At 47.1% G+C, this 25,011-nt stretch overlaps 1 protein-coding gene across 2 annotated transcripts; it reads left to right on the top strand.

Annotated features, from left to right (window-relative positions):
• Positions 1-1,976: 1,976 nt before the first annotated feature.
• LOC142930593 (protein-arginine deiminase type-2-like) lies at positions 1,977-20,899 on the top strand. Of its 2 annotated transcripts, XM_076073448.1 has the most exons (4): positions 1,977-2,218; positions 17,167-17,338; positions 18,331-18,403; positions 20,611-20,899. In XM_076073448.1, the coding sequence occupies exons 1-4, from the start codon at positions 2,127-2,129 to the stop codon at positions 20,703-20,705; spliced, it is 432 nt and encodes a 143-aa protein (XP_075929563.1). In that variant the 5' UTR covers positions 1,977-2,126; the 3' UTR covers positions 20,706-20,899. The 2 variants fall into 2 exon arrangements, with proteins under 2 accessions (XP_075929563.1, XP_075929562.1); XM_076073447.1 differs by lacking the exon at positions 20,611-20,899 and having other exon boundaries at positions 18,331-18,784.
• The last annotated feature ends 4,112 nt before the right edge of the window (positions 20,900-25,011 follow it).

Below are 25,011 nucleotides of genomic sequence, written 5' to 3'. Positions count from 1 at the left end.
GTTCGATTCCCGCTCATGGCCAACATCGGTGATGATTATCTGAACCGATCCTGGGCCTCCCCTAGGTCGACTCAGCCTCAAATGAGTACCTGGTGCGGTGTGTAATAAACATCGCCACTGGGGAGACAAAGGCGGCCGTGGGTGGTTCTGGCCACCCACTCCCTCGTGTGCCGTTCTGGCCTTCATAGGTGCTTGCTAACAGCACTTGCTCCAATAGTCTGTTAAGGCTAGATGGGGGATCTTTGTCCTTGTCTTTTTGTGTGTCGGGGAGCGGTAGTGTAGCGGTTAGCACGTTGCGCTACAAACCCGGCGACGCGAGTTCGATTCCCGTTCACGGCCACAGTGACAATTATCTGAACGGGTCCTGGACCTCCCCTAGGTCGACTCAGCCTCAAATTAGCACCCGGTGCCGGGTGTAAAACATCACCACTAGGGAGACAAAGGCGACCGGGTGTGGTGTTGGCCACCCACCCACTCGTGTGCCGTACCGGTCTTCAGAGGTGTTCGCTAACAGCACTTGCCCCAACAGTGTTACAGGCTATACGGGGGATATTTGCCTTTGTGTAGGGAGTACCTTTGTGTTGTCGTTTAAGGCTGTGTTTTGTGTATGGTGGCACTTCTGTTGGCTCTGTGGTTACAAGCGGAATGATGGACAAACATCATTCAATGGTCTGGATGGCGCAAAACACAAACTACTCATTAGCACCGTTGTGGAGAATATAAGAGATCAGCAGACAATGTCTCCTCCAGATGTCTGTCTCTCGACATAAAACATATAAAAGTATATTAAAAAAAACAAATGCAACTACCTCACGGTCTTCTGGGGTTGCATAACTTCAGCAAGCATTGACCCAAAATACAGTAAAGCAAACTCTGGACCGGCTTCGACATAGTGTGTCTCATCGGCAGTGTCAGACTTGCTAGAATCAATGCTGCTCAATTGCTAGCCAGATCTCTTTTGGATAGTCCACAGGCTGATGGTTACAAAATATTTGTGAAGATTATGCAAACTGATTCACATCAATGCACAAGAGAAGTTTGGTGAGTAATAAAATGTATATTTTAATTCAATCACCTTCAGTAGGTGTCTCTGACGAGCAATGATAACAAAAATACATATGTATGTTGAATTTCTATCCCACCGTACGTTGCCAAACGTGCGAATCGGAGGTGCATATACATACATACAGGACATACACAAACAATGACCCCATGAAACGTTTTTAGAACTGCTCTCCAGATCACGTCATCTAAAAGAAAAAAAACAGTGTTGTGGAAAGCGTGTATTTTTAGACTTTTGGTTTTCCTCCTTTGACTATTGGGTCTGGAGATTTAGGCTACAAAGTAACACGCACGGCATCAGTGGCATTAACAGTGCGGTGTGTGTGGCGATAACATTAGGGTTCGGTGTGTTAAGAAAGGCATGAGATCAGTGCCCTGCACTGACGTTTTGGAAAGGCAAATGTTTTTCCATCGAAACAGGTGCAGGGCAGTGGTTTTGCTTAGTCCCCGGGTTCGTTTGGGGTGCCACGGTGGTGAGATGTTATCTCCCTCGCCTGGTATGCAGCAAGTCGTGGGTTCGATCTCGATCCTGACCCTGACACCTGCTGCTGTATATTTGGAGTGTGCGTGTCTCTCTCTCTCTGGTCGCGTGGATTTTTATCCGGGTCCTTCGGGTTTTCCCTCCCACCATGCCTACCGCCTCCCCTCCATCCTTGCCCCCTCCCCTCCCTACCTACCCCCTCCCCTCCATCTCTACCCCCTCCCATCCATCCCTACCCCCTCCCCTCCATCTCTACCCCCTCCCATCCATCCCTACCCCCTCCCCTCCATCCCTGCCCATTCCCCTCCATCCCTGCCCCCTCCCCCACTTTCCGCCCACCACCCCTCCCACCCCTCCCAGGTACAATTACATCACCATGACCCAATAAGCACGAGGGAACCCTTCCTTATATTTTGCGCCGACAAAAAGTCGTGACTCACGACCCCCCATATAAGACGCCTGGCTATTTAAAGAGCCTTAACAAGCAGCTGATAACGTGATCCCGAGCGGCTGCTCTTCTTAGCTTGAGTTGCCCCGTCGTGTTTTGCAGGTGCAGTAGGAAGGAAGGCGTGCGGAGGACAACATGGCCAAGACTCGGACAATCTACCTGCAGCTGGACAAGGTCCTGGAGGAGGTCTTCGTCCTGGGCACTGAGCTGGTCATGGACATTTACCAGTGAGTGACGCATGGCGCTGTGTGTGTGTTACAAGTGAGTGATGCATGATGCTGTGTGTGTGTACCAGTGAGTGATACATGGAGCTGTGTGTGTGTACCAGTGAGTGACGCATGGAGCTGTGTGTCTACCAGTGAGTGACACATGGAGCTGTGTGTGTTACCAGTGAGTGATGCATGGAGCTTTGCGTGTGTAACAGTGAGTGATGTATGGAGCTGTGTGTGTGTACCAGTGAGTGATACATGGAGCTGTGTGTGTCACCAGTGAGTTACGCATGGAGCTGTGTGTGTTACACCTGTAAGTGATATATTTGAGCTGTGTGTTGAGCAGTCGTAAAGTGGTCGAACAGAGCCGGTATACACCTATAACACTGTTTTGTTGTCGTTCCCGCGCACCTCCGATTAGCGCGGTTGGCTAGTACGGTGCGAAAGAAAGTTCAACATACATATAACTGTTCCCACTCCGATGCTACGATGTTTCCGCAGAGGGGAAACTGATAGTTAACGGTGGGAGGGATGTTGTGTGACAAAGTGGTCTCATGCCGGAACTTTTTACATTTACATTTTGACCTCTGATGTCATAAAGACATGAGTGGGCACGTCACCACACCCGGCCTTCAAGGGGAGTGTAGCTGATCAGGTATTTTCATCATGACTGCCTCCCCTAGTGGCCACCGATCCCGATAATTATGCTGGAGGTCGTGGGTTCAATCACGACTCTGACGCCTGCCGTATATTTGGAGTTCGCGTGCCTCTCTATAGAGATGTTAACTACCTCGCCTGGTGTACAGGAGGTCATGGGTTCAATCCCGACTCTGACGCCTGCTGTATATTGCGAGTTTGCGTGTCTTTCTCAATAGAGATGTTAACTTCCTCGCCTGGTATACAGGAGTTCGTGGGTTCAATCCCGACCCTGACGCCTGCTGTAAATTTGGAGTTGGCATGTTCTCTGTTTCCGTGGTCGTGTGGATTTTTCTCCGGGTTCTCCGGTTTTTCCCTCCACATTTAGAAACATGCGTTTTAGAGTATTTGGCTGCTATAAATGTACACGTTGATAAGCCACTTCGTTTAGATATAAATTGTGACCAGGTCGTTACTGAAAACGAGTTCCATATCTCAGTGGGCCTTACCTGGTTAAATAAATGTAAAAAATGTGTCATTTTTCTCCATATATTTACACTACATATTCATAATAATTCATAATACATATACCAACGCCCCACATTGTCTTCATTGTTTGCCCGTCTACAGGGCGAGCAATAATAAGCGTACGCCAAGGACCGTAGTGGGATGGTAGTTGTAACAACGGCGGTGTAGCTATCGAGTGTGCAGGCATTGCCACTGCACCCGGGGGCCCACGGGCCGGAGGCACTCAGGTGCCAGCTATGAAGAGTGGTTTGCAGTTGGACAGCGTCCCCCATCGCAGTAATCTTTATCTCAACCACTATCACCGTATGTACAAATATATATAATGTACAACTATATATTATAATAGCTATACGGGCAGTTCTCGGCTTACGAGCCTAATTCGTTCCTAAGACCGGTTCGTAAGTCGAACGGTTCGTAGGTAGGAACACAATAACGGATTATTTAAATGCCCATGCGGTCGGTGTTATGAAATCTGTTAAGGTTTAGCAAAACAGGAAAGCATCGTTAAACTCAATTAAGAAGAAACATTGTACATTTGCACGTAACACTGTAAAATAATACTGTGAAGTAAATCTTCATATATATAAAAGGCACAGTTGTGAATACGTGTGTCTGTTCAAAATGTTTAGCGTACTTCCCGACGTGCAACAAAATGGAAATTTGCCATGTGGGGACTTTCCAGGCTGTACACCATGCAAATATTATACAAAATACAATTTTTTTTTTGGGGGGGGGGGGGGGGGTGCTCAATAATGCATATATGTTTCGCACGGCAAGTGAGCTGTGACGTCAAATCTGTCACGTGATGCGCGCATGTTGAAGCGTAACGCATTGTAGTGTAGTGGTTAGCGCGCCACGCTATGAACCCGGCTACCTGAGTTCGATTCCCGCTCACGGCCACCACCGGTGACGATTATTTTAACCGGTCCTGGGCCTCCCCTAGGTCTACTCAGCCTCAAACGAGTAACTGGTGTGGTGTTTGAACATATCTCACTCTTCTAGTCTCTCCACTGCTAGCCTGCCTGTCACGCTCCGCTCGCTTTGCTCTCTCTGCTGCTGGCCTACCACTACACACTCTGATAGCTTCCCACCATACACTCCGCTAGTCTCTCCACTGCTAGCCTATTACTATACACTCGGATAGCTTCTCCACTGCTGGTATCTCACTATATCTTCTGCTAGCTTCTCTACTGTTAACCTTCCACTATATACTCTGCTAGATTATCCACCTCTAACTATACGCTCTGCTAGCTTCTCTACTGCTAGCTAGACTCTCTGCTAGCTTCTCTTGTCTTTCCTCTTCTCTTCACTCCGACCAACTCAACTCTTTCTCCCACGCTCCCGTGTATATAAATCCCTCCTCAGTAACTCCTCGTGAATTCAGCAGGCGACCTGCAGTCGCCTAACGCCCGTGGCTTTCCTCGTTATTGTCTCAATCTCCCGGTCTGCCCGGCGTCTTTTCCCCGCCTGCATTTGCAGCCGGCCAAATCACTGCCATGCATCTTAAAGAGCCGCCTCCTTTCCGTTGCTCCCTCTCACCACCGCACCTGGCCACCCCGAAGCGACCTCTCAGTGTCTGTAACCCGCACACCGCTTGCAAACCCCACCCCACCCACTACACAAGTGACACCTCTCCCACAGTCCCACTTCTCCCGGTAGTGCTTGTTGTCTGACAGCTGAAGTAACTGAACTGTGGATCATTTGAAGGCCAATTTCGACAAATTATTCTGGAGGTTCCCTAACCCCCCGTTTCCTATGCGTACGTAACATTGTCAGTAGACCCCCCATACGCAAGTGTACGCATTTGGGTTAACCACCCCCTCCCCCCTCCATGCGTACGTACTAAATGGATGGCCCCCAGCGCAGCAGAGCACTAACCGCTACACTACCACTCCAAACAAACAAAGTTCCCCCGTATAGCCTTAACAGACTGTAGGGGCAAGTGCTGTTAGCGAGCACCTATGAAGGCCAGAACGGTACACGAGGGGGTGGGTGGCCAGCACCACGCCCGACTGCCTTTGTCTCCCCAGTGGCGATGTTTACACATCGCACCGGGTACTCATTTGAGGCTGAGTCGACCTAGGAGAGGCCCAGGACCAGTTCAGATCATCGTCACTGGTGTTGGCCGTGAGCGGGAATCAAACTCGGGTCACCGGGTTCGTTGCGCAGCGTAGCGCTAACCACTACACTACCGCTCCACACTCACTTTCACACACACGTCCACACACACTCACTTTCACACACACACACGCAAACGCTGACTGCCATCGTGGGTCCAACTCATCACCTCGCGGACGATCGCAACTCTGAACAGCATGTTTCCGCGGTTCAGTTTGCAATTGCGAGTTCATGTTTTAAGTCAAAGCTATTTTGAAAATATATTTCATGGAAGCTGGTTCGTAAGAACGCGGTGTTTGTAAGTCGGACGTTCGTAATTAGTCTTCACCAATAGTAGCTAGTTGTAATTACTGGCGAAACATCGTACTCAGATTGTAAATGTTGTGGCTTGGCTCTCCAACACGCCGGTGTGCTGTACCAGTGACGAATTGGTGACGTTCTATACTATTTGGTTCTATTCGGTAAAGTCACGTAGGTAAAAACAAATGAAACAACAAAAATCACGACGTTTCGGCCACAACACAAGTGGCCTTCATAAAGTGAAGGGACCATGCTATCACGAAGACAGCGCTGGAATAAAGAAAGTCAAGCCAGGTTGCGTCCTTTAAGCTGTGTGGGATGAAACCAAACGCTTTGACAAAGGAATTAGCATAAACTGCTGATAGAACACTTAAAGTGCTGGTAGAACACTTAACACGGGGGGGGGGGGGGGGGAGAGGAATTTGACAATGCAAACGTTGTCTTGAAGGGAAATAAGCTGCTGTGAAAGTTTGGTATATCACTACTTGGATAAATATACTGTACCATTGAAATTAGTTTAATGTTTGGTATGATTTAGAACATCTTTCCAATGATTGCTTAATTTGAAACCATCTTCTCGGTTGAAATTGTGTCTGTGTTTGTAAATCTGAATTGCCTCGTGTACAAATCTCTGATGATAACCTGTGGGTTTGCAAAGGACCTGGGTATTGGAGAACACCATATCGTGATCACCCACAGCGTTGTAACAGTGGTCAGCCACGGCAGAAGAATTCGTTCTGCCGTGTTTCAAATCTGATTTGTGCTCGCGAATTCGGTCAGAGACATGTCGCTTCGTCTCCCCGATATAGCAATCACCACAGGTGCAGCTCAATTTGTAAACCCCGGGGTACTGTAAGTCCGGAATGACATCCTTCACGTATGGGATCAGGTCACGGATTTTGTGTACTGTATTGAACCGGACCAGGATCTTGTGTTTGTTTAGAATTTTGGAGGTCTTTTTAGTAACGCCTGGTATATATGGTAGTGTGATTGTTTTGACCAGAGATAAAGGCAACGCTACTGTTATTATGGATAAAGATTCATACAACAACAAAATCCAGAATCTGCTCAACGATGGAAGTTACTCAAAAATAACAAAAAATTACCCCACTAATAGCCTAGCGATAAAAACCAACAAGATCATCACAAGTTCGACCTCCCTAATCAACCCAACTAATCGTCCCTCCCTAAAACCTTCTGCTGCAAGACCCCCTAGATTCTATGGTCTTCCCAAGATTCATAAAGGCACCCCACTTCGACCCATCGTATCCACGATCAACTCTCCTACCTATAAACTAGCCCGTTTTCTGTCAGATACCTTGCTGCCTTTAACTGGCAAGACCGCCTCAGCAGTACTTAACTCAGCCCAATTGGTCTCTATGGTCAAAGACGTTGTACTGTCCCCTGACGATATCCTTGTCAGCTTCGATGTGGTCTCTTTGTTCACCAAGGTCCCAGTACCTGATACCATTGAAATAATTGAAAATTTGGTCCAACATGGACTAGACCCCGATACACCTGCACTGGTTAGGCACTGCCTCAACAATACCTACTTTACTTGGAATGGCTCCTTCTACAAACAAAATTAGGGTACCCCTTGGGATCCCTCTTATCACCAGTGATAGCCAATATTTTCATGGAGAAATTTGAATCAGATGCCATCCAGACTTCCACCCTCAGACCTTCCCTGTGGAAGAGATATGTGGATGACACTTTCGTCATTTGGCCACATGGCCTCCCAGCTCTGAACCTTTTCCTACACCACATCAATTCCAGACATCCCGCCATCAAATTCACCATGGAAGTGGAGAAAGATGGCAAGCTACCATTCTTAGATGTTCTGTTTGAGAGGAGACCTGATGGCTCATTGGGGCATTCTGTCTACAGGAAACCCACCCACACAGATTCCTACTTAAAACCTGATTCCCACCACCACCCAGCCCAAAATAATTCTCTCATCAAAACTTTATACCATAGGGCTCATTGCATTTCGGACCAACACCACCTGACCAGTGAATTAAAACATGTACACCTGGCCCTCAAAAGGAATGGTTACTCTGACCGTACCATCCGCCAAGCTGTCTCTCCCTCCATACAGATACAACCACTTGATACTCTGGTCAAAACCATCACACTTCCATATATAGCAGGCGTTACTAAAAATATTTCCAAAATTCTAAACAAACACAAGATCCAGGTCCAGTTCAATACAGTACACAAAATTCGTGATCTGATCCCATCCGTGAAGGATGTCATTCCTGATTTACAGTACCCCGGGGTTTACAAATTGAGTTGTACCTGCGGTGATTGCTACATTGGTGAGACAAAGCGACATGTCTCTGACCGAATTCGCGAGCACAAATCAGATTTGAAACACGGCAAAACGAATTCTTCTGCCGTGGCTGATCACTGTTACAACGCTGTGGGGGATCACGATATAATTTTCTCCGATACCAAGGTTCCTTGCAAACCCACGGGCTTTTATCAGAGATTTGTTCATGAAGCAATTCAGATCTATAAACGCAGACACAATTTCAACCGAGAGGATGGTTTCAAATTAAGCAACCATTGGAAAGATGTTCTAAATCGAACTAAACATTAAACTAATTTCAATGGTACAGTATATTTTTCGAGTAGTGGTACCCCAAACTTTCGCAGCTCTTATAAATTCCCATTTTCACACCATCAATAGGTAAACTCCCCCTCCCCCCTTTCCCCCTCCCCCCCGTGCCAAACTGCAAGTCCACCGGCACTTACACCACCTCTTTCCTAAAATCCGCAAATCAAATGCTAATTTTTATGCTAATTTCTTTGTCAGAACACCTTGTTTGCTCGCACACAGGTCCGATGTCTGAGCGTGGTTGTGTTTCGCTAAATTCTCGTGTTTGATGAGTACTAGGTGCCTCGGTGAATGAATATACTCTAACTTTAACATAGCTATTTCTGTGACCAGTTACAAGCTAATCACTCAGCTATTTCAATGCTAAATTTGATGCTAATTCCTTTCTCAAGGGGTACCTCTGCGGATGTGTATACTATAACTTAGCTATTTCAATGAGCCATTTCAATGCTAAATTATATGCTAATTCCTTTGTCAAGGCGCTTGGTCTTCTTTATCTTCTCACACAGCTTAAAGGTTGTGATCTAAGCGTGGCTTCTTCCACTCCCTTCACCTGATGAAGGCCGCTTGTGTTGTGGCCGAAACGTCGTGATTTTTTGTTATTTTATTTTCACCTACGTGACTTTACCCAATAGAACCAAAGAGTATGGATCCTAGCAGTCACGAAAGCTTTAAATCTAGAATATCAAATGGTTGTTTCTAAACAAACACAAGATCCTGGTCCGGTTCAACACAGTACACATAATCCGTGACCTGATCCCATCCGTGAAGGATGTCATTCTGGACTTACAGTACCCCAGGCTTTACAAATTTAGCTGCACCTGTGGTGATTGCTATATCAGGGAGACGAAACGACATGTCTCTGACCGAATTCGCGAGCACAAATCAGATTTGAAACACGGCAGAACGAATTCTTCTGCCGTGGCTGACCACTGTTACAACGCTGTGGGTGATCACGATATAGTGTTCTCCGATACCCAGGTCCTTTGCAAACCCACAGGTTATCATCAGAGATTTGTACACGAGGCAATTCAGATTTACAAACAGACACAATTTCAACCGAGAAGATGGTTTCAAATTAAGCAATCATTGGAAAGATGTTCTAAATCATACCAAACATTAAACTAATTTCAATGGTACAGTATATTTATCCCAGTAGTGATATACCACACTTTCACAGCAGCTTATTTCCCTTCAAGACAACGTTTGCATTGTCAAATTCCCCTCCCCACCCCCACCCCCCCCCGTGTTGAGTGTTCTATCAGCACTTTAAGTGTTCTATCAGCACTTTATACTCATTCCTTTGTCAAAGCAAGACAACGTTTGCATTGTCAAATTCCCCTCCCCTTCCCCCCCGTGTTAAGTGTTCTATCAGCACTTTAAGTGTTCTATTAGCACTTTATGCTAATTCCTTTGTCAAAGCGTTTGGTTTCCTCCCACACAGCTTAAAGGACGCGACCTGGCTTGACTTTCTTTATTCCAATGCTGTCTTCGTGACAGCACGGTCCCTTCACCTGATGAAGGCCACTTGTGTTGTGGCCGAAACGTCGTGATTTTTGTTTTATTTTTGTTACCTACGTGGCTTTACCGAATAGAACCAAAGAGTATGGATCCTTGCAGTCACAAAAGCTTCAAATCTAGAATTGGCCACGTTCTATTTACGTGACAACCCTTACTAGTTAGCTGTGTTGGGTGGTCGCGGGTTTTAACGACACAACATTTATATTTTTACGCGATCTAACCCAAAAAAAACTCTATTATGGATGATATTGGTCGCAAAAGCCTACTACGTGTTAAATAATTGCTATAATAAGCGGCGCTATATAAATCTAGATACCTTAAGATCAGACATTCCGTTCACCAGCTGCCGTACCAACCACGCTACACCACGAAATAATCAATAAAATAAACACTATTTAAAACGCAGCACATATTTCACAAATCGGACTCAAAGTCCGATCGAGAGCTCAAGAGACGCGAGTCGCGAGTGTGTGGTTATGGGTAGGTGCCTGGACATACGTGCGATGGACTTCTTTCGCACCGTACGTAGCCAGCCGCGTTAATCGGATGTGCGTTGGATACATCCTTCCTCCTGAGCACTAATCTGGAGATGTATTGTTGAGAACTATGGCAGTGGAGTTCACCTTCACAGCACTCTTTGCTTGGGTAGGAGCTCATTGTGGGGACTGGTGATGCAGTGGTTTGTTTCACCGCATAAATGAAACCGCTTATCTGACTTTGATTCCCAGCGACAGCTAACGTCAGTGGTGAGTAATCATAACTCTACCGGTCCTGGTTCCCGCCCTTCTTTTTTAAATTAACCTGCACTCACAAGTGTGGCAAGATGTGGTCAAACAATCACCATTATTGACAGGGCCTGGGGCGGGCCCTTATTTGGTAGTGACTTAATTTAACGAGTTGTAGCAGAAGTCTCTCTCGCGGGAAAGCAGAGGTGATAGATGTGCACAACATAATAGAAAACGTGGGTGGGTGGGGGGGAGTTAGTGGGTGGGAGGGGGGGAGTTAGTGGGTGGGTGGGTTTGGATGCGTGGATTTTGGTGGGTTTGGGTGAGTGGATGGGTGGGTTTGGGTGGGTGTGGAGTCTTTTGGCGCTTGAACATGTAGAGGTGTGTGAAAGGAATGTTCGGTGACCACCCTGAGGGGGTCTTCCGACGGGGGAGAGTGGGAGAGTGTATATATGGATGGGGGTGGGGGCAAGAGGGGGCAGGGAGGAAGTAATCAGCATTCTCGGGGGAAGATCAGGTGTATCGTGGAAGGTGGGTGAGAAAGGAACGCGCCCTATAAGTCATACTAACATCCACGTGGCTTTGCGTTTTGGGATGACAACCTCTCCTCTATTCTGGGGCCTTCTTATCTCAACTGGTGGCGGTGGGGGGTTCCCCCTCTCCCTTGGCCGCTCCCCGTCTCCCACCCTCCCAGGGCCTCTCCACCTTTCCTCTCATTTAAAAATGTTTGACGTGATTCTTGCTGTCCCTAAAAAACAAAGGCCCGCCGCAGAACGTTGGGGGCGACAAAATAAAAACAACCGCTTCGCAAATATTTGCCAGGCCCCATATGCCCATGCGTCCCGGTCAACGAGGGGGGCAGGGGGACACTTTACTCTAATTTTAAACTTCGGCGGTCAGAGGGGGGATACCCTGACCTTATATACCGTTTCATTGCCTTGTAGGACAATGTGTTCATTGCCCGCTTGAGCTAGCAGGGTGTAACGCCTTTGCCCCCATGGGAGATGGTGGCTGGCGGGGGGTCATGGTCTTTCCAGTTTTACAAGGATGGTTTTCCTGGGCAATGATGGTGAACGCTTGGAGTAGGGCGTGCTGGTGTTTTGAAAGGGTTACTCGGTTTCAAGCTCCCCCCCCCCCCCCCCCCACAGGGCAGTTTCAATCGATGGAGAGAGGTTGTTGCCACATTTGTCAAATGTCACCTTCTGGTATAAATTTGGGATGCCCGGGCATGACCAAAACCGCGCGTAAGTGGGTTTGTATTGTGCCTGGGGTACATGCTAGACAGTCAGGAGGGGTTTGCTGTGAATTTTGCCCTTTCTTTTGTCATGTATGTGCCATGCATGAATTTTAACTGTAAGAGTTTTGAGCGGTATTGATCTTGGGCCGGATTCTCGGGGCTTTCCAGATTTAGGACAATTTCAGCAGTGTGATGTCTGGGAATAGAAGGTTTCTTCTGTTCCATAGTTTCAGAATTGCTGATCTGGTCCCAGCACCTTCCTTGCCTAGCAAACGGTAAGCCTCCGATAATCTATATGTGGGCCTTGGCTCTTCCAGACAGTCTATGATAGGGCGGTGGCGGGGGGGGGGGCGTCTAGGTTTCTGTCAGGGGCTTTGTTTTGGCGTCCCTGATCTAATACAGTATTCCCTCAGTTAACGGTGACATCGGTTAACTTTTTTTTTAATCGGTTGACATTTCGTCTCCCATAGGACCCCCGTGGTTTTGACTGATGTTAACATTTTGATTAACGGTAACGTTTACGTTATGCACGCGGGGCGCCAATTTCGGCTAATCCGAGCGCTCGTAAGTGGGCAGAGCGTACCTCAGCCAATCAGCGACGCCCATTTATGAGCTTTTAGACCTCGACTGGCTTTGTTTACATGACGTTTTCTGTTTTGGCGTGGAAACGTCTCTCTTGCAGACTTATTTTTCAACTTATAAGTGAATTAAATGCACACTTATTTCGATTGCCAGTAGTTTTCATGGAACGGATGAAACAGTTAGCCAAGGGAATACTGTACTATTATCTTAAGATATCTATTGTTTGCTTATGTAGTCAGTAAAGGCTTATACTATGGGATTTGCACATAATTGTGCACTCAGAGGTGTTTTGCAGCTGTTAGGATGTTTACATTCACAGCCAAATCAGTGACTGATAACCAAGGAATGTAAATGTGATCGTAAAAATGATTTATGGAAGATACGGGTAACATTCGGTGAGGTATCGCGTTTAAAGTAGGTCTTACCTTTATACCTCCACTGGCACCTGCCATCTCCTCGCCATAGCTGCTGCTGCTTGAGACTGTCATCACCTCTCAACTTAACTACTGCAACCCTCTTCTCGTTGTACGTACACATGTATGTCGAGCTTCTTTCACACCGCATGAAAGCCAAACCGTGCTAATCGGAGGCGTATGACGTCGCTAAATCTACAAACTCCATCAAACTTAATCCACAACACCCTGTAAACAATGCGACATCACCCCCAATTCGGATCGATTCCTGGCATCACACTCGATACCTCTAAGATACTCCATGGACTTTCCTACCTCGCCCCTCTCTCTTAGCCCACTTTACTCCCCCTCGAGTGCTCTCTGCTCCAGAAACGAGGGCTTTCTGTCCGAACCCCTAAATAAACTTTCATGGAATGGGAGGGCACTCGTTTACTCTGCTGCTGCCCCCCCGCCTCCCCGTGGCAGCCTTCACATGGCCCACCCTGTTGAGCGAGAAATCACAACGAATGCCATCAACAAGGTGACCGAATATCGATGATCATCGATCTCCAGGTCTCCAGAGCAACAACACGAGCCCCCATGATTTGGAATTATTTTATTTTTCCCATCCAAACCGCCGTCACCGTTGCCCGGATTTGTCAGGGCTAGAGGCCTTCCTCATTTGCCGAAACGAATATCTCTCTCTCCCAAAAAAGTGTGTTCATTTGACCATCTACCGTAAGATCATTTGTGACCTGAGGAATTTAACCCCTCTGCCTGCCAACATTTTTTAAATCTCCCCCACCCCCCCCAAAAAAGCTCTGTACATGTGCATGTCGTCCCCATACTTGTACAACACCTTGAGCCATGGTCACATTTATACGCTTTGTTAATCCAAGTAGAATTTTGTTGTACTGTTGAAACAACGCTGCAAGTCGCTTAAATCCCCCCCCACCAACCCCCCCACCTCTGTCCACTCAACAGCATAAATGGGTGCAACACCGTCTGTCAGCAGGTCACGTGTGGTGGGGTAAGGGGCCGTCCATGAATGACGTCACGCACTTAGGGGGGGGGGTCAGACATTTGTGACGATGTGTGACGAGGGGGGGGGGGGGTGAGAAATGTGACGTCACATCAAAATGCACAACTTTAAATAAATATAGAATTGTTATAACAACACTACTTGTTATAACAACACTCCTACAACATCAGAGTGCAGCGCCACATTAAATACGCACTACAATGTCAATAGTTTAAAGCGATTTGAAGCATGTTTTATTTTCAAAATGGAAATATGGTTTTGGGGGGGCAGAGCTTTGTGACGTCATATTTGAGGGAGGGGGTCTGACTTTTTGTGACGCCGTGTGACGAGGGGGGGGGGTTAAAAATCATCCAAAATTATGGACGGCCCCTAAAGTGTGGGTACTCCCGTGCTCTTCCAAGATGTCTGCCCATCGTGGAAGAGAAGCCCACGTGCCCTCGAGTGGAGAGGTCCTGTCGTTAGCAGCGGTCAGAATCAGAAACTTTATTATCCTCGAGTAATCCGATGAGCTAAAACTCATTCTTTTTTCACAGATATCCAGGAGAAATCAAATGCAGTGTGAGTAAAGCGAATGCAGGGCAGCATCAACTTTGCACGAACGCAATTCGTATATACCCAGGGCTCGGCAACTTTTCAAAAAAGAAGAGACATTTTTGTTTTGTCTTTGACCAATATAGTTCGAGAGCCGTTCGCACTCTGAGCTCCTTGTTACACACAAACACAGCAGCAGGTATACAGGCAGATGACAACCACATTGTGACTTAACCAAAATAGGTGATGGAATAAACTGCGTCTATTTAGTTTTTGTCCCCCTTAATGACACTTTAACAATACAGTTTGACTTTTGTACATTTCGCCATCGTCTAGATATTCTAAAGTGACCCATTCCCTGCCATACTTAATCAATTATCTTTACGTTCAATTACGTTTAAGGCCTACTGTCTATTTTACGGCCGCCCGCAAGGGGGAAGCCAAAGAGCCACCACATGCGACTCCGGAGCCGCAGGTTGCCAACCCCCCCTGGTATAACCCATGGCGCTTGGCCATCTGCAATGATTCCAATCGTCCGCACATCCCCAGTGATTTGTACACGCTGTAGATGTAGCAACTCGCAGAGAACATTCTGGTTCAGAAGTGCCCATCAATGGCCGCACCACAGATTTGTTTGGGTTGTCGGTGGGCACTTCTGAACCGGAATTTTCTTTGTCGCCAGCAGCGGTCAGAATTGGAACCTTTATTATGCTGGAGGAATCCGATGAGCTATAAAGCTCTTTTTTCACAGATGTTCAGGAGAAAGTACATGCTTGTGCGAGGAAAGTTAAATGCAGGGCAGCACCAACTTTGCATAAATGTATTTCCTATAACCCATGGCGTTTGGCCATCTGCTCTTATTCCAATCATTCGCATATCCCCAACGAATTGTACATGCTGTAGATGTAGCGACTCACAGAGAACATTCTGGTTAAGAAGTGACCACCAACAGCCGGCGGGGTTTACAACCGAACAATTTGTGGCTCGTTTCATCATCTTGTCTCTCTCGTGCGCGTGTGCAACAGTGAAGAAGGGGTCGGCGACGAAGTGCCCTTGGCTAAAGGTTCAGAACGCAGTGGTCACCACATAAGAGACACAACTCAATAACTGTGCAAGTTTACCTGTGCCTATGGTTCGGTGCCCAGGGCTCCCTCTCCAGATGCGATTGCTTTGCCCTACAGCTATGCAGATTGGTGCTGTTTCCCGAGGCCCATTCATTGCTATGTTCTATGTTTATGTACTGTATGTTGAACTTCTTTAGCGGCGTACGTAGCCTACCGTACTAATCGGAGGTGCGGGGGAAGGACGACTCACTGTACAAGCAGCATTGATTAATATGGACTGGGACTTGGGGTGGGGGGGTACTTTGGTGTCTGATTCACGCTGCTGTCACAGAAGCGTTGCCAAAAACAAAAAAAGGTCACACGTTGCAATGGGGAGATGGGGGGTAAGCAGTTTGCAAGCAGAACAAATTAACCAATCGAATGCGAGCCCTAGCCTTAAACCATAACCAACTAGGCAGTCAACCACAAGTACTAACCTTAGGTGCACACAACCTATGCATGCATACACATATATACAAAGACAAATATGCCCTCTGTAGCGTTTACCAGATTGTTGGGGGGCAAGTGCTGTTGGTAACCACCTCACGAAGACCATCATGGCACACTAGAGTTAACTATTAATTTTTATTTTATTTTACCAGATCAGACCCACTGAGCTGCATAGCTCTTTTTCAGAAGCGACCTGACCACAAATAATAGATTAACAAAGTATCAATCACGTGGAAATGTATCATAGTCAAATACTCTAAACGCATGTTTCTAAATGCAGCTCAGAGGTATGTTAACTTAACAATGGTTGGTGGCTGTCACACAAACCTGCTTTGCATGTGTCTGAACTGATAATTATCAATTATAATTGAGATAAAGTGGCCACCCAAACGGCTGCATTAAATGTGCTAAGACATCCTATATAGAGTGTACATACTGCCAAAAATGAGTTTCACAACTCCCGTGGAGAAGGCAGTGGTGGCAGATCAGCTCACATGCTGGTGCAGGAGGGACTGTGGCAATGCAGTGCCACGATGGGACGGTGAGGCCATCATCCAGCAGTGGATAGATAATGTCTGACGATGCAATCCGAGAGATAAATTGAATGCAACTTGCCATGTTGTTGCAGCTGATCCAGTAGGGGCTATTTTGAGTGTAAACGACAACCCGTGTGTAGGACATTTAATTTCTGAAAATCCTGACAGACTATGTGTATTCAAAACAGTACAGGGGATGGGTTTTTTTTGTGAGAACTCTTGCTTATACGGGCGCCACAGTGGCGAGATGTTAACTTCCTTGCCTAGTATACGGGAGGACGTGGGTTCAATCCCGACCCTTACACCTGCTGCATATTTAGAGTTTGTGGTGTCTCTCTCCCCGTGGTCGTGTGGTTTTTTTTCAGGGCCATCCGGTATCTAGCTGCTATAAATATCCACGTGACGATAAGCCACTTCATTGAGCTATCATTTCTGACCAGGTCCCTTCTAGAAAAGAGCTATATATATAGCTCAGTGGGGGGCCTTACATGGTAAAATAAAACAATTGTTTAGCTCAGTATCATATTTTGGCAATGCAGCAGATTTTGTTTAGGATTTTACCATTCAAACTAATGCCAAGGAGTAACGCGTTTGGGATGCTGTACATTCAAATTGCCCTACCCCCCCCCCCTTGCCCATTCCTAGTGTGGCACCGCCGGGGGCAGAGAGCTTCTCTGTGAGTGCCAGCGTGGACGTCACGTGCTGGGTGAGCACGCCGTTCAGGTCGGCGGCCAACGACGCACGCGGCCGCGTGGCCGTGGGGACCCAGGTGCACGCTCAGGTGCTCACGCCCAGCCAGGAGGTTGGTGACAAGAAGGTGAGAGCATTACGCTGCGTGTGCATGCGTGCATGTGCGCGTTTGTGTGCGTGTGCGTGCACATTATGGGGGCACGGCTGGTGCATTTGCCAGTCATCTCAGTCGGTCAACTCATGGCACCTGGGTCTGTGGCGCAGTAGTTAACGCACCACGCTACGAACCCGGCGACCTGAGTTCGATTCTCGCTCACGGCCAACACCCATGACGATTAATGATCTCAACCGGTCCTGGACCTCCCCGAGGCCGACTCAGCCTCAAATGATTACCTGATGCAGTGTATAAAAACATTGCCACTGAGGAGACAAAGGCGGCCAAGCGTGGTGTTACCACCCACCCCGTCTTTGCCTTGCCGACCTTCATAGGTGCTCGTCAATAGCACTTGCCCCAATAGGCTGTTAAAGGCTATATGGGGAATCTTTGTCTAAATTCGTCCACCACCACCCTTTATAACCATTAATACTGATTCATCTGCCACTACAGTGAGGGCACTTAATCACTACCACGAGCAACAACACCACCACTGTATCTGCCACTGGATCCATTTACTCTCCACCGTGACCGACATTGATATCCCTGCCACACCACTCTCATCCGTCCAAGTGCACAGGACCATTAGCACCAACACTCCTACCACCGGCCACTGCCGCAATCATCACGATTGCATTCACGGGATATGCCCAGGCAAAATGAGTATTCAGAAGAGGGATGGATGCTATTTATTCAACATATCAGAAATACAATGGAATAATTAGATGTGATGGCAATAGAACAGGTGTTAAGATGTTCAAACACCAAATAGATACCTATTTCAAGGAATCAAGTCTGCATTAACCACACATACTTGCAAACAAACATGCTCTGATAATATATACATTGTCTTTGAAACAGAGTGGCCTACACCAGAGATGAGGGTTTTGTTAATTCAGGTCTCAACTACCCCCCCTCCCCCCACACCGCGCGTGGTACTCATCCTCTTTGGGTTTTGATTGCAGATGTCCGTGACCTTTTACGGAGAAAAGGCTGACGTTGCCCTGGCCAAAGCTCGAGTTTACCTGACGGCCATTGGTGAGATGTGGTCGCTGAGTGTCGTCACTTCTGCGTTGTGTCCTTGTGCGAGTGACAACGAGCGTGATACTTTTTTTAAAATCAAAATTCAGGACCTACGGAACGCGAAAATATGATTCAATAACAATAACACCCAACACCAACCATGATATGAGCCCCTATCTAATATGTGGAATTCTAAACCCAAAGCCTAAAACATTATTCTTGACACGCAAGCCAACTAACATGAGCTCCTCATCTTAATAACTAATAAAGTAGAGTCATACAGTGGTGTTTCTTTCCATTCAATCCCGGATTCACTCTGATAGTCACCCAGAGCTTTTCGGCAATATCGGGTAATGACAGAACTGTGACGTCACTTCCTGTGATGTCACACCGTAATGAAATGGCGACGGGGGGGGGGGCATTGAGCATGTAGTATCTAGAGTGGCGTTATCCAATTACCTTAGCAATCGATTATTCTAGCAAATTCTGTGCCATTTGGATAAGACAAAAATAGTTTATGTTAAAATAATCATTCTCACGTCTGTTTTCCACACGTTGATACTGAACAGAAGGTAATGGGTGGGGCGTGGTGACTCAAGAAAAGTCGGCAATGTGACGCTGGCCATGGCTTGTGGGGATGGTTTTCTCCCTTAAGGATGGGGGAACAGTCACCATTTTAAATGGGCCTGAGTAATCAAGTACCAAAACATAATCGTTGGTTACAATTTTTCATCAATTAATTGACTTAATCGGCTGCCCGTTCCAGCTCAAACAATAGCATACAATGAACTGCCTCATATACGCTACTTTATTTGCCATTATTCCTGTTATCTCTGCTTTGAAGCCAATTTGCAATTCATCTGGTTGTCCAAAGATCCCTTATTCCTGTATTTTAATTAACTTTTGGTTAAGTGGAAGAATGTGAACAACAGCTGTGTAACTCAAACAGATGTCTTTCTTTTGAAACATTGGTTTTCTTGATGAGGAGATGCACGCGAAGGTTTTGAAGCGTTGAATCTTTTCAAGCTCATCTCTCCTCTGTTGCCTGTTCTCTTCTTCATCCCGCCCCTCGCCCCTCCACTTCTTCCCATTCCTACCCCCACACGTCTGTGATACCTACGTTCTCCTCTTTTGTGGTCACTCATTCCTCAACTCTTGCACGCCCCTGCCATCTCAATCATGATATTCTGTCTCTCAGTTGTAAGCTCTGTCAAGTGCCTTGAGTGAAGGTGCTCTCTATAAATATAAAATTAGATGAGGTGTGATTGACATCATGCAATGTTCACAAAGCATTCATGTGTCTGTCCACAGGAGTTAATTAGGCGTCTGATCGTGGTTGAAGGTGGTTTAAACAAATCGTGAACTTCAGAGATTGTACTCAATTTATGAATGCACCTACGTCACTAGTTGTGGAATATGAAGTAAATAAACCATGGTCTGTTTCAATGCGTAAAATACCAACACAATATGCTCTGTCAGTCTGAGAGCCTTTTGTGTTTTAAACTGAAACTAAACTTTTTATGTTATTTTACCAGGAAAGGCCCATTGTGCTATATTGCTTTTTTTCAGAAATGACCTGGCCACATATGGTAGCTCAACGAAGTGGCTTACCATCATGTGGAAATGTAAAGCAGCCAAAATACTCTAGACGTGTGACGTTGATTCTAAATGTGGAAGGAAAAACCGGAGGACCCGGAGAAAATTCCATGGAACCACACGGAGAACACGCACACTCAAAATATACAGCAGGCATCAGGGTCGGGGTTAAACCCACGACCTCCTGTATACCAGGCGAGTTGGTTAAGCCAGTAAGAACTAAACAGGTTTCAACTTTTAGTGCCACTTAAAGTTAATAATTGTTCCTGCAACGTTACAGTGCTTAGTAAGTAGTGCTTTTGTAATTCAGATGCACTGTGTGACCGTCATAGTATAATTAGCATAGGAATAATGTAGTTTACAATATTTTTAAAATATAAAATAAAACACATCATTACTTTAAGGACATTTGACTGAAGTTCATTGTTTACATCAAAAAGGTGTGGTCAAGGCATAACAATTCAATATAGTTTGGGACGGACATGGACAGAATTATTCCCTTATATTTAATAGAGAGGAAAAGAGGAACAGAGGAAGTTCGTTGACCTGGACTCGAAAGTGAGATATTTAAGCTTTGGCCGTGCGATGGTGACGATGCTGTTGTTGTTGTTGTTGTTCGATTACAGGCCTCTCCCTGGATGTGGACTCTGATCGAGATGGCATCGTAGAGCAAAACCACCCTAACAAGGTAAAGCGCCTGGCAAGGAGTGTGTGCGCTTAACCTCCGAGTCATCGTCGTTGATCCTGAGCCCCCTGTATTTTTCTTCTCCCCACGTACCTCCACCCTGTGTCACACCTCCTCTCTCTTGTCTGCGCATCTCCTGCATCGCCGCTTCCTCTGCCTGGCTGCTGCAGAGCACACTCATCCATTGTCCTCTGTAGCCTCCTCAACCACCTTTCGCCTTCCCCAGATGGGGAGAATGACGATCATCCGAAATGCCTCTGCCGCCAGGACTGCACACAGAAAGAGACCAACGTTACCCTTCATACTCCGATCCCTTCACTGGCACACCCTCTGTCCTGAATAAACTTAAAGAGATCACCCCCCTCCCCACCCCCCTTCCCACCCCCTTCCCCTCATATCCCCCCCTCGTCCCTATCTTTCCCCCATTACCCTCTTCCCCTCCCCGTATAAACATTAATGTCCTCCCTCCCCCCGCTGGCGTTCCCCACCTGTGTGGGGTAGTGTGCCCAGTTTTTTCCGCACTTCGCTAGGCCCCTGTCACGCCGAAAACTCGGGGCTGCTGTTTGCAGAATTTCTGTTCTACTCCCCCCCCCCCCGACTGCATTTTGGTGATCGGCGCTTTGTATGGGGCTCGCGTTAATCCGTTTTTTTGTTGCATTGGGTGCAATTGTGAACGATCGCCATATCAGACATTAGTACATCTATAATGCAGGTTTTTTACAGTTACAATAAAGATATGAATGTCGTTAAACCCGCCACCACCACGAACCCAAAAAACACCTGTATTATAGATGATGTTGGTCGTGAAAGCCTACATGTTAAACATTAGTACATCTAATCGCCATTATCATTGGTTCACTACAGCTCAAAGATTCAGTCCCTACAAGGCGTGTGGTGACATTAGAAAATTCCCCATGTGTCTGTGCTCGGCATTTGAAGGCCTGAAGACCGGAATTGGTCACTTTGCCGACAATGTGTTAATCAGGGAGGCAGTTCCAGATCCGGACAGCAGAGTGAGGAAGAAGGGAGCTTCTGTCCAGAGAGCATGCTCTGGCAACTCGGGGGGGGGGGGGGGGGGGGGCAAGGGCTTGGCAGGGTTGTCAACAATATAAAAAAAATAGAGGTCACCCTCTGTTTCTCTGCAAGGGCTCACTCCTGCCTACTCCCTTCTCGTTTCATCTCACCCTGTCCACTCCCTCTCACATGCTCGTGGTTTTCTGTCAAAGCCCAGCTAGGTGGACGGCTGCACACTATCCTCTTCTGCCCCCATCATCGGTGGTGAGATGCTAACTCCTTTGCCTGGTTTACAGAAGGTCGTGGGTTCGATCCCGACCCTGACGCCTGCTGTATATTTGGAGTTTGCGTCTTTCTCACTCTTCCAGTCGTCGTCTGGATTTTTCTCCGGGTACTCTGCTTTCTCCCTCCACATTTATAATCGACTTGTGTTTGGAGTATTTCGCTGCTATAAATTTCCACACGATAAGCCACTGCGTTGAGCTACCATTTGTGGCCAGGTTGCATCTGAAAAATAAGTAAATACCTCGGTAAGTTTGACCTGGTAAGATAAAAAAAAAATTGACTTATTGATATTTTTTTACTTTACACTCCTATCGTGTTTTCCTATTGTTTGTTAGCTCATCGGATTCCCCCAGTATAAATACACCTTATTTGTATAGTTTTATAGTTCATAGGTCATTTACGAGTAATTTTAATTGGTAAGTTTGGACAGTGACGCCGGCACACGTGGCCCACTCCGTTTCGAATCACGTCACGGGATCTCGAATGTCCACCACTGTGAAGCAGACGGCCCATTGTGTCTCTGGTTGATGCACCCCGCGGCGTCATCCAGGGTGGCCCCTGGGCTCGAACCGCGCGCGTCTGCAACAAGCGGCAAAGGCGCGAGTGCTCGGCCCGTGTCGTCATCCCCAGAGCGTGGCCGCAGTCTTCGCTCACCGGAGGGTGGCGGTGTGGGGGGGCGTTGTAGAAGCTACGATGGTTGTCGTTCTGTGCCCGTGGCGCTGGGCGGTGGTGCAGTAACGGTTTTGCGCTATGCCTCGCAACGAACCCGGCGACACGGATTTTATTCTTGCTCACGGCCACCAATTATCTGAACCGATCCTGGGCCTCCCCTAAGTCGACTCAGCCTCAAATGGGTACCTGGTGTGGCGTGTAGTAAACATTGCCACTGGGGGGCAACAAAGGCAGCCGGGGTGTGGTGCTGGCCATCCACCCCCTTGTGTGCCGTTACAGTCTTCATAGGTGCTACTCGGGAAAAGTACTTGCCCCAACAGTCTGTTTAAGGCTATATGGGGGATCTATATCTCTGTGGTCCTGAGCGGTAGTGTAATGGTTATAGCGCTGTTCTTTGAACCCAGCGATCGGCGTTTAATTCCCACTGTGACTGCCACCAACACCAGTCTGAACTGGTCCTGGACCTCGGCTTCAAATAAGTACCCGGTGCGGCGCGTAAACATCACCACTGGGCAAGACAAATGCGGCTGGGGCATGATGCTGGAAACCCACCCCCTCATGTGTCGTGCCGGCCCTTCACAGGTGCTGCACGCAACAACAGCGCTTGCCTTGACAGTATTGTTAAGGCTACATGGGGGGGATCTTTGTCTTTTTCTCTGTGGCGCGTGAAGGCGACGTGGAAGTGGGGACCCAACGGGCATGGCGCCATTCTTCTGGTGAACTGCGACAAGGAGAGGGACTCCACCCCAAAACCCGACAATGAGGACCGCTACCTACAGGGGGCAGCAGGTGCGCGGTCGCCACTCCATGAACTAAAAATTGATCAACTAAACGAATTTTTATTTTAACAAGCAAGGCGCCACTGAGCTGTATATAGCTTCTTTTTCAGAAGCGACCTGGCATTCACAAATGACGGCTCGACGAAGGTGGCTTGTCATCACGTGGACATTTACAGCAGCCAAATACTCTAAACGCGTGACGTTGATTTGAAATGTTTGAGGGAAAAACCGGAGGATCCGGAAAAAAATCCACAGGCGACCACGGGGAGAGAGAGAAAGAGACATGCAAACTCCAATCTCCACCTCACGCCGCTTCGCTTTCTCCGTGCTCCTCATTGACGACCTGCTGAGCGTTTTTACGCCTTAATAATACAAATGCACAAAAAATGTGTGACGTGTGACATGCGTAAACGCCCTCTAGATCAGTGGTTCTCAACCTTCGATTGGCTACTTCTGTGACCCCCTTGTTGAATTTTGTTTCATACGAGCACAAGCTCCTTGCCTGACTAAACATGGTTCTGAGAAATAAATGTATGAATAATGGACATCAATATTTGAACCAGTTGTCCATTTCATGAGGTATCCTAACTAGGTAGTAACTGCAAGTGCATAAAAGAAGAAAATTAAATGGACGCTGTGCAACGCGCGAGGTAATTTGTTCGCGCTCGCTGGTTATCTTGGAAACCCACATTGTTTACAATCGGTGAGTTTAGAAAGGTCTTTCATATCGTTTTGGGTTACCATATGGATATAAATTTCATCTTGGTTATTTTATATTGGCAGACTCATCTAACATTATTTACCCAATGACTCTCATTGATAAATCACCTCAGGTACCCCCTGGGACATTGCCACCTGTACCCAGTGCGGGATTATCCGAGGAGCATGTGTAGCTACACATGTAGTAGCTACACATGTAGTATCTATTACAGTGGCTATTACAGTAGCTACTACACACGTGTAGTAGCTACTACACGTGTGCAGTAGCTACACGTACAGTAGCTACACGTGCAGTAGCTACACGTGCATTAGCTACGGGCCCCGCACTTTCAAGGGCCCCGCGCTAAATGCTTTGAAGCTATCAATTCCGGTTCAGTGATTCTCTATTATTATAGTACTATACCGACTTCAACTTTTATGAACGACTGGGTGTTTAAAGGTTAGCGATTTGTCGTATTATCTGGCTGTATAGCAAACTAAACAATACAATGACTTTACTATGCAAGTAAAAAAATTGTGTTTTCATAGTTTGGCCCCTTTATAACATATGCTACAGGCCCCGCACTAGCTTAATCTGGCACTGCTTGTACCCCCGAGTATCCCCCGGTATGAGAACCACTGCTTTAGAAGGGCTCCCCCTAGAGGGGCGAGAGGCTTTGGGTGTCGACGAAGCGTCGCGGGAGCCATGTTGCGGTGCCCACAAAAGTGGAGGGAAACTGGGAGGAGGGAAGACCAGGAACGAGGTTGGGTAGATGCAGTGGAGAAAGAGAGGAATGAGAAGAGGGAATGAGATCGAGTGAAGCTGCGACGCTGGCTTCAGAAAGAGAACCATGGCAGAAATATGTTGGGCCTCATAGTCGCTAATGAGCTGA

This window comes from Petromyzon marinus, chromosome 42 (assembly GCF_048934315.1).
Source record: "Petromyzon marinus isolate PM22_M1 ecotype Great Lakes invasive population chromosome 42, UKy_Petmar_22M1.pri1.0, whole genome shotgun sequence".
Classification (NCBI taxonomy): Eukaryota; Metazoa; Chordata; class Hyperoartia; order Petromyzontiformes; family Petromyzontidae; genus Petromyzon; species Petromyzon marinus.
The sequence above is the reverse complement of the archived record's forward strand: the minus strand, read 5'-3'. Positions and strand labels throughout refer to the sequence as shown.

What these genes read in the sequence shown, in the direction of transcription:
- LOC142930593 (XM_076073447.1), top strand. Translation starts at nt 2,127, where the DNA reads ATGGCCAAGACTCGGACAATCTACCTGCAGCTGGACAAGGTCCTGGAG. An exon ending in CTGGTCATGGACATTTACCA is followed by an intron (nt 2,219 to 17,166) that starts GTGAGTGACGCA and finishes GCCCATTCCTAG; the next exon opens with TGTGGCACCGCCGGGGGCAG. An exon ending in AGGAGGTTGGTGACAAGAAG is followed by an intron (nt 17,339 to 18,330) that starts GTGAGAGCATTA and finishes TTTTGATTGCAG; the next exon opens with ATGTCCGTGACCTTTTACGG.